The sequence below is a fragment of the Mytilus trossulus genome, chromosome 7, assembly GCF_036588685.1.
Source record: "Mytilus trossulus isolate FHL-02 chromosome 7, PNRI_Mtr1.1.1.hap1, whole genome shotgun sequence".
NCBI classification, from domain to species: domain Eukaryota; kingdom Metazoa; phylum Mollusca; class Bivalvia; order Mytilida; family Mytilidae; genus Mytilus; species Mytilus trossulus.
Genome location: NC_086379.1, coordinates 5530278 through 5539893, shown reverse-complemented (window position 1 = coordinate 5539893; position 9616 = coordinate 5530278). Strand labels below are relative to the sequence as shown.

The 9616-nt window shown below is 31.8% G+C and overlaps 1 protein-coding gene across 1 annotated transcript; it reads left to right on the top strand.

The window, feature by feature from the left end:
* Positions 1 to 384: 384 nt before the first annotated feature.
* Positions 385 to 9111, top strand: LOC134724515 (uncharacterized). Its single transcript, XM_063587581.1, has 2 exons — positions 385 to 1515; positions 8443 to 9111. Exons 1-2 carry the CDS (start codon positions 1090 to 1092, stop codon positions 8785 to 8787), a joined length of 771 nt encoding a protein of 256 aa, XP_063443651.1. The 5' UTR covers positions 385 to 1089; the 3' UTR covers positions 8788 to 9111.
* Positions 9112 to 9616: the final 505 nt, after the last annotated feature.

The following is a 9616-nucleotide window of genomic DNA, read 5'->3' as shown; positions in this document are numbered from 1 at the left end:
ATCCAAATTAAAAATCATTTAATAAGGAGAAAGTTTGTCAAGCGTCTTTTATGTTTTTAAAGATATAAATTATTTTTAGTTGTTGCACCTTTATTTGACTCGTGAGTGGCGGATATAATGTACAGTGTTAAAATTCATACATTCTTTTAAACTAATGATTGTTTTATGGTCCAATTTATCATTTTATTGTGATTAGGCACGACGTAAAGGTCTCTTAAACCTAACACAAATTCCTCAAACTTCTACATGGGACCATCAGTGGTATATCTTTAGTGTATTTACCTTTCAACTAGTGTATGTAAACGTAGATGTAAACGTCAAAATTGATAAGTGTTGGATGTTTGCCTCGGCTAGACATTTAATGCCATTTTAATTTTAATCAATCCTTATTGAACACGGTTTATTATTGAGCAAAAAATCTTTTAACAAAAGCTATCTGCAATCAATAGTACAACCAAGGATTAAATCGGATTATCAATTTGTTTTTCGTGTGGTAAATATTTTTTTCAATGCAGTTCACTCTGCAGTAACAAACTTGACCGGTGCTAAATTGTAGATAAAGTGTTGCTTACGTAATCGATGCACAATTGATTAAATATTACTATTTGCATTTATATTGTAAACAACTTATCAATAAAAAAGATTTGGATATATTATTTTCACAGTTGTTAAGGGACATGTTTATTGAAAGATTGCCGAATCTGACATTGTATGACAACAAAATCAGAAGAATACAACGTCGGGGATGACGGGAACAAATTCACAGCATATTAATGGACATTTAAAGATCTTTCATCAGAGTTTCGGATCCGTGACTTCGATCAACTAGACCAGTAGTTGAAAAGATTCACAGGTTTATAGCTAGTTCATGGTTTTGTGGTCATATTGATAAGTTTTAAATCTAACATGTATGTGTCTTACATGGTATAACGTAACAACGTCAATTATACAAACAAAAAAATATTATTCTATTGTGAAGTATACCTTATAATGGTATTAATAAGGAGACAAAAGAAGTCTGTTAAAGTCGTCTAAGTCTGAAAAGAGGATTAATTTAATTTATTGTATTTTTCGTCTTAAATACTCCAAATGTCGACACAAAAACTAGGATCTGTTACGTTACCGCCAATCAATTCAGTCCGTAATAATGGCGGGACCAGCCCCGGTCTTATGAATGGTGTATTCACAAATAGATCTAATGCACAACAGTTACTCTACCGTAGTGTACCAGCTAAGAACTCGGGTGAATCGTTCTCTGATTTGCTAAGTAGTTCATCTATGGGAAAATACGGAAGACAACATTTAGTTTCATCTAATTCTCCAATGGAATATGCCGAACGTTTTAAAGCACGACCTATGACCAAACCTACACTAGTCGAATTTGCTACAAAGGAACTTGACAAAGTGAAACGAAGTTCTAAATCGATGAGGACGACGAGAAGACAGATCGAAGGATTCTTTCCACCAATGAAATTAAGAAAGAATGGAAAACCACTCACACCTGATATGATGGATGTGAGTATTTAGAATTATTATTGTCTATGTCCGAAGTAAGAATATATCAAGACAATGTTAAGTAACCCTTCATTAGTTTTAAGAAAACTTCAAGAAAATATGTTTTATAGATATAGGAAGATGTGGTGTTAGTGCCATTGAGGTAACTTTGTGTTTTAATTTCTTATATGTAATATGACCCAAAAAGGATCGCCAGAAAGTCAAGAAAAGGTTAATTAAAAAATAAATGACGGGAAAATTTTTGATTGAATGATTGATTGGTGTCTAACGAAAATATCTCATCAGGACAAAAATTATTCGGTAAACACGAGACTTAAATTCACCGGTACCAATTTTACTACATATAAACCCAGGGATAAACGCGATTTTTTTCAACGAAACAGTTTTGCAATTTGGTTCCCCGGTTACATTCTGAGTTATGTTTTATTGATGTATTTTACAGATTGCATGGTTAATTGTTATTGAGCTTCGATCCTTAATGTCCAGTGGCAAATATAATATATAAACCAGCTATTGACAATAAACTGCTGAAGTGAAATTGTAAATATCACGTTATTTTCATATTGTCCTTTGTGAATGCAAAAAATAATCAATATTTAAAAATAATAGATTTCAATATAAAGTATAAGTGCGACGACGCTTCTTTAGTTACGATATCTTTCTCTTTATTAATATCGAGGAAGTTCCGTGTAATAATTCGTATTACCAGAGACATATCATACAATTGTATTATATGTCTCTGGTAATACCGTATTACTAGTGTAAATTCTTAGGCAAATAAAACAGACACAATTCCGATCTATAAGCTGTAATTCTGTTGGTATTTTATGATCAATATTTTATCTTTTATTTATCTTTTAAGTTAAGTTGTCACACAGTGGTTGTTAATCTTTAGTAAATGTATATTTAAAAGTTAAACATATATAGGTAAATACACCAAATAAAGTTAAAATGACGATTCGGTTCACACCATGAGTTTTATATATCAATTCATTCTGAAACCTTAGATCTTGATAACTGTGTTATTAAAATTCTTTTTGGTCACCATAAATAATAGATAATAACAAATAATTATCGAAGACAATTTAATATATAGAACATGACACGTAAAAAGCGTATATATACTGAATGAGGCATGATTTTTTTTAAAGGCACACTCACAAATACCTATCCCCCATGTGACTCCAACGTATATGGTAAAATCGTACTGGCGACCTTGGGGGTTTGACGGACGACCTTGTGATATTTAAAATGATTAAAACCAAGATAGAGCTGTAAAGTTTGGTTAAAAATTACCTTCATGCTGACATGAGGCAATTCCGAAACATAACCCGTGTGACCTAATGAGATACCCAACTTCCCATTCCCCATGTCGGCATTAGCATACGCATCCTTTTAAACAAGAAGTATTTGTAAACAGCTCACAACCAGATTTTAATAAATATCAAACAGAAAATTCATACAACCTATAGCAGTCATTTTCCTTGCTTATTTTAAATTAAACTGAACATCCTACATTGTACAATAGCTAGAAAATCAGGCTAGATCATTTCTGTTTTTTTTTAATTTAAAGTAATACATATAACAATGTTTTTTTTTTATCTGTTCGCATATTGGGTGCTTGATATTGAAAGTACACGATGAAATCTTGCATTTACCCCGATAGATGATTCCTCAGCATTTTTAAACATCAAATGTGTCGTGGTTTTCTTTAACATTTCCGTCGATTTAAATGAGGATTATTTCCAATCCCTTAATTGGATATTAATATTGTACAAGGCTCATAACAAACAATGGCATATTTGGCTCGTTTCATACTATGGCATATTTTCCCTCTTAATCTCTTTTAACACTCTTTAACAGTGAGACATTTAAGAAGGGTTTTAAAGTGTTGTGAACATGTCTACTCCTCCAGTGGCTTAAATAAGAAGATGGTTCAAAACATAAAAATTTATTAAAACACCTATATAATTTAGTCAATTGTTGTTTTTAAAAAGTATGCACTTTAAACATGTTTTAGGCTTCTTAATTGAACGTGGTGGACAGATTTTGAAACAGATAATTTGCAAGCATTGCGATGGGCACTTTATTGAAATTCAACTAAATTTATTCAGGGCCTTAACTTAATCTTTTGCCTTTTTCTATCTAAATCATGAAAAATTCAATGTAAGATTATTCACAACTTTAATATCCTTCCTGTGAACAATAGACTAAAGGGCGTTATACATATGTTAATAGCAATCGTAATGATGTTTGCTTCCAAATAGTGAATTTTCCTTTCCTGTATAGATACATTTAAGTCTGCATTACTGCGTATGGTTTATCTGTATCACAGGTGGTTTGTCATTTAACCGTACTTGTCCAATACAGAGGTTTCCTTTAGACAGTAAAACCATGAAATATAAAAAGGTCATTGAGATATCATTTTCATATCGCCAATATAGATTGATAAACTCATATTTGTTGGATCAAACATTTTATGCAAAATGGTTAAGAACGGAATTTTACATTGTAAGTAATGTTAGTTTTGGTTGACCGTGATGTTGATATTTATTACAAGATCTACCTAATATTGACACAAATGTACTCTAGTACTGAATTTGTCACCAGCCTTAAGTAAACAACTATCAATAAAGTGTGCTGCCTCCCTGGTGCTACCTTCACTGTTGAAAAACAAACCGGAAAGGGGAAAAATCATTTGTTTGCACATACACATAACTGCAATGTGGATAGGAGACAACTCTCCACAAAAGACCAAACGAAACAAAAATTAACAGCTTATATAATATAGGTCTTAATTCAACCAAATGATTCATTTCCAAAAGTACATTGTATATATTTATACACAGCGGATACAAATTTGGCCACTAAGACATAAGTTGCGCCTGAATCAAGACACGTTTTGTCTTATTTTCTTATTTAGAAAAATGTCTTTATGTCCATCGTTGCGTGGTGTCCCTTAACCCTTTTTATTTCGTTTTTGGTGTTTATCTCGTACCCTTATTAGTCGGACAGAAAGTTAAAAATACATTTCCTATATGCAAAATATTTTTTCGAACGTAATAAAAATCATATTAGGAATTTATGTAACATACATTCCTAACATGATTTTTATTACCTAAACAATATTTTCCATTTTATTGTCTTCAGATATGCATTACCGCTACATGTCATAAAATTCTGCATTGTACTAAGCTTGTGAATCTGCGCAATTTTAAAGGAGATTTCTTTTTCATAAATTACAAACAGTCCAAGGTCATATGACATTCGACTTTATGTATAGAACAAATTATGTAAAAATTATACAGGGCCTTTGACTTCCACTTCATAATCTTAAATCTCAGTTTTCAAGTATTTATATAAAACCATTAGGTTTTAAACTTTGTATAATAAAAGTTTAAACAGTAAGGGGTGTTTATCAATGTTTGTATTGACACAAACATGGAAGATGCTTTCGCTCGATGTTTAAACATTCTAATTTAATAGCTTTGACATAAATGTGTTTAAGTATTATCAGCTTACAATAAGTTCTGCTGTGATATTGTACTTGAACAAAAGTCGTGTCGAGTCTATAGTATACAGGGTCATGGGATAGAAACTTGAAACGTTTGGATTCAAACAAAACACTTGCGTTAAAAATACGACTGAAAGTTAATTTTGCAATAATAAATTAAAATTTAGTACTGATGGACTCATTCTCACGTTCAGATTGATGTGTGATATACAGGTAAACTATATTTGGACCCTAGAACATATTTCCAAAAGCAAACCATAACCAGATGCTCCGCAGGGCGTAGCTTTATACGACCGCAGAGGTTGAACCCTGAACGGTTGGGGCAAGTATGGACACAACATTCAAGCTGGATTCAGCTCTAAATTTGGATTGTGATTAAATAGTTGACACAGCATAGGTTTCTGACACAGAATGAATGTGTTCTAATGAACTTAAAATTTTTGTTTTCTCTTAGAGCAATTCACTATGCTGTTGAATATTAATCCTCTCAAAAAAATGTTTGAAGAAATTTTCTTTTTATTTATGAAATTTCAAATGAGAAAAATTGAACCCAATTTTTTAATCACATCCCCCTTTCCCTTATTCCAAAACTAATCTCAATTAAAATATTCTAATGGAGTTTGCAACAATAACCACTCATTTAAATACATCATAAAATATTAAGATGTAAAAAAACTGCTTGTTATCACTGAATGGTAAAGATTATTTAAATTTATCAGTTGGTAGTAAAAAGTGAATATACATTGTATATTGTATATAACAAAGATTTATGTTGATTCTGGACAAAGAAAGATAACTCCAATTAAAAAAAAGTTCTTGCAATAAGATATTTCTTGCTTACTATTCTGGACAAAGAAAGATAACTCTAATTAAAAAAAAATTGCTATTTCACAATATTGTGAAATTAGATATTTCTTGCCATTGCACAATACTGTGCAATTGAAAAGACTTGTTATTGCACAATACTTAATATAATAATTTTAGATCCTGATTTGGACCAACTTGAAAACTGGGCCCATAATCAAAAAACTAAGTACATGTTTAGATTCAGCATATCAAAGAGGCCCAAGAATTTAATTTTTGTTAAAATCAAACTTAGTTTAATTTTGGAACCTTTGGACCTTAATATACCTCAATTTGAAAACGGGACCAAAAATGAAGAATCTACATACACAGTTAGATTTGGCATATCAAAGAAACCCATTTATTCATTTTTTTATGAAATCAAATAAAGTTTAATTTTGGACCCAGATTTGGACCAACTTGAAAACTGGACCAATAATCAAGAATCTAAGTACATTTTTAGATTCAACATATCAAAGAACCCAACCGATTCATTTTTTGTCAAAATCAAACTAAGTTTAATTTTGGACCCTTTGGACCTTAATGTAGACCAATTTGAAAAAGGGACCAAAAGTTAAGAATCTACATACACAGTTAGATTCGGCATATCAAAGAACCCCAATTATTCAATTTTGATGAAATCAAACAAAGTTTAATTTTGGACCCTTTGGGCTCCTTTTTCCTAAACTGTTGGGACCAAAACTCCCAAAATCAATACCAACCTTCCTTTTATGGTCATAAACCTTGTGTTTAAATTTCATAGATTTCTATTTACTTATACTAACGTTATGGTGCGAATACCAAGAAAAATGCTTATTTGGGTCCCTTTTTGGCCCCTCATTCCTAAACTGTTGGGACCTAAACTCCCAAAATCAATACCAACCTTCCTTTTGTGGTCATAAACATTGTGTTAAAATTTCATTGATTTCTATTAACTTAAACTAAAGTTATTGTGCGAAAACCAAGAATAATGCTTATTTGGGCCCTTTTTTGGCCCCTAATTCCTAAACTGTTGAAACCAAAACTCCCAAAATCAATCCCAACCTTTCTTTTGTGGTCATAAACCTTGTGTTAAAATTTCATAGATTTCTATTAACTTAAACTAAAGTTATAGTGCGAAAACCAAGAAAATGCTTATTTGGGCCCTTTTTGGCCCCTAATTCCTAAAATGTTGGGACCAAAACTCCCAAAATCAATACCAACCTTCCTTTTATGGTCATAAACCGTGTGTTAAAATTTCATAGATTTCTATTCACTTTTACTAAAGTTAGAGTGCGAAAACTAAAAGTATTCGGACGACGACGACGACGACGACGACGACGACGCCAACGTGATAGCAATATACGACGAATTTTTTTTCAAAATTTGCGGTCGTATAAAAACGTTGTGATTTCTTCAAACGCACTAAATAATGTAAATCCAGGCAATGGCGTAACATTATTATCATTTTGGTGTACGAACACTGAAATTACCAGAAGCGACTGTAATCTTTAGATTCTATAATGACGAAATATCTTAAAATATTGATTTTTCTTTTGATTTGAACTATCAAAAACTACGTAAATATGCACTTGAGACCACATAGAAACAATTTATCAGGCCAATCACATAGACATAAGGAAGATTCCTATAAAGATTGTTGTACCACGTCTTGAATAAACGACGACAGACAATATATCTGAACTACAGAGGTGTATTCAGGGGGGACAGGGGGCCCAGGCTCACGATTTATGGGAAAACCTTTGTTGGTTATAGGGAATAACTGAAGCAAGACTCAAGCAGGTACCCTCTTAGTCAGTCAGTGTGATCCCTAACTATGAACATTTCTGGATTCGTCACTAAACTTATCATATGCAAACTGTGAAATATTATTTAATTGTAGATTGCATAATACGACAGAGAATAAAATATCGTTCTTTAGTACACTCTATTTGTGTTTGCATACTATATCTATTAGAGTCCCAGTTTATGTTCCTCTTATTGGTATTACTCGAAGTGCGCCTAAATTAACATAAGTAGTATCAGAGTGCGATAAATAACTCCACCGTCCATCACTGTACACCGCCTTATTTTTATAACAAAAAAATCTATTATTGTGTATACGTACAAAGAAGGTGTAGTAGAAGTCAAAATTTGTACTCTTCGTTGGTATAGAAATGAATCATCCCCTGCGATATTGGAAAGAGTGTCATCTTGTCATTAAAGATTCTCTGTTGTCCTATTGCAGCAATTGCTGTTTGTATATAAGATAAGAAGTTTATTAATCTAATCAAGAACCCATATATATGTACGAAACCCGATTGAGTCAGTATTCCTGTATAGTTATGCATAATCACAGTTTATAGCCAAATTCAGAAACGATCTGTCTGAATTTCATTTAGTAGAAGAAGAAACAATTTCAAATAAATCATAAAAGATTTGTGACATACTAAAAGGAAAATATATAATTAAGTAAAACAAAAGCTAAAAACAATCCCAATATATATTATAGCATAAATCATATTTGCATAAAGTTTTTTTTTATTGTTTGCACGTTTTATTTTTGAAGTCATAAATTTTATCTATTGTAGACTCAAATGGCAACAAAAATGGAACTTGCACCGACAGCGTATTCAGACATTAGATCAAAATCGGAGAGAGGATTTATGGCTAATTCTCCATTCATACGGAGAACTCCAGACTCATTCCGGACAATGCACACATTCCCAGAAAACAATATAGTTTATCCCAGTGTTATTTCTGAACAGGATGGCGAATACGACGATCTAAGTATGTTACCACCGCCTAAAAAAATACTACCTAAACGAGAACTCCCGTGGGTGTTCCGATATAAGGTAAAAAGAAACATGAACGAACTCGCCAAGATAATGGCTAGCAAACCCCCATCAATACCAACAACGGAGTCTCCTTCTTGAAACGGAATGTCTTTAATATTCGAAGTATAAACTAAACTTAGTGCTAATTATTGCATTAAGATTAACAGATTATTTCAGATGAGCGGTTTTGTTATAATCGCTTAATCATCGTTGGAATATAATTGTTTACAAAAAATTAGTATACAATTATAATCCAATTACATCTAACAGTCTGTGATCTATACCATATTGTGCTTTAATATATAATAATGACCGACAGATCTTGTCGTATGACGGAATTACACCTTTGTTGTTATAGATTATGATAGCTCAAAAACATGTATTTATTAATTGTTCTTTACATATAAAAGGATTTATCTATAAGTTGTTTATTAAATATTTTTGTATGGAATTATCGACTGTATATGGCAACAAATACATTGAATTATTAATTACTGAGAGGCCTAACCAAACAGAAATGACGATGGGTCTTCAAACATATTGGGACATTAAAAATCAAACAGATTGGGAGGGACAGTCAAAATCTAATCTCACCCAAATTTTGTTGTTCTAATTTATTCATTTATCTTCGATTGAGAAAGAGCCATTCTTTAAAAGATGAATATCCATTCAAGAAAAAATAGACGAAGAAGATAGCACTTTCGTGTCATCAGAAAACCTTCAACAATGAGCAAAATCCGTACCACTGTGCTTATAAGTGACCCTTCCAGAGCTGTTTTGACGTAATGTAAAATATTCGCTTTACAGCCAAGATTCGCAAGAATGTTTGATAAAAGTACACCTGTCAAAGTTATAGTGCCTGCATTTTTTATAATTGTCAATTTGACAACATATATAAGATCCAAATAGAAGTTTTGAAGTAGATGTA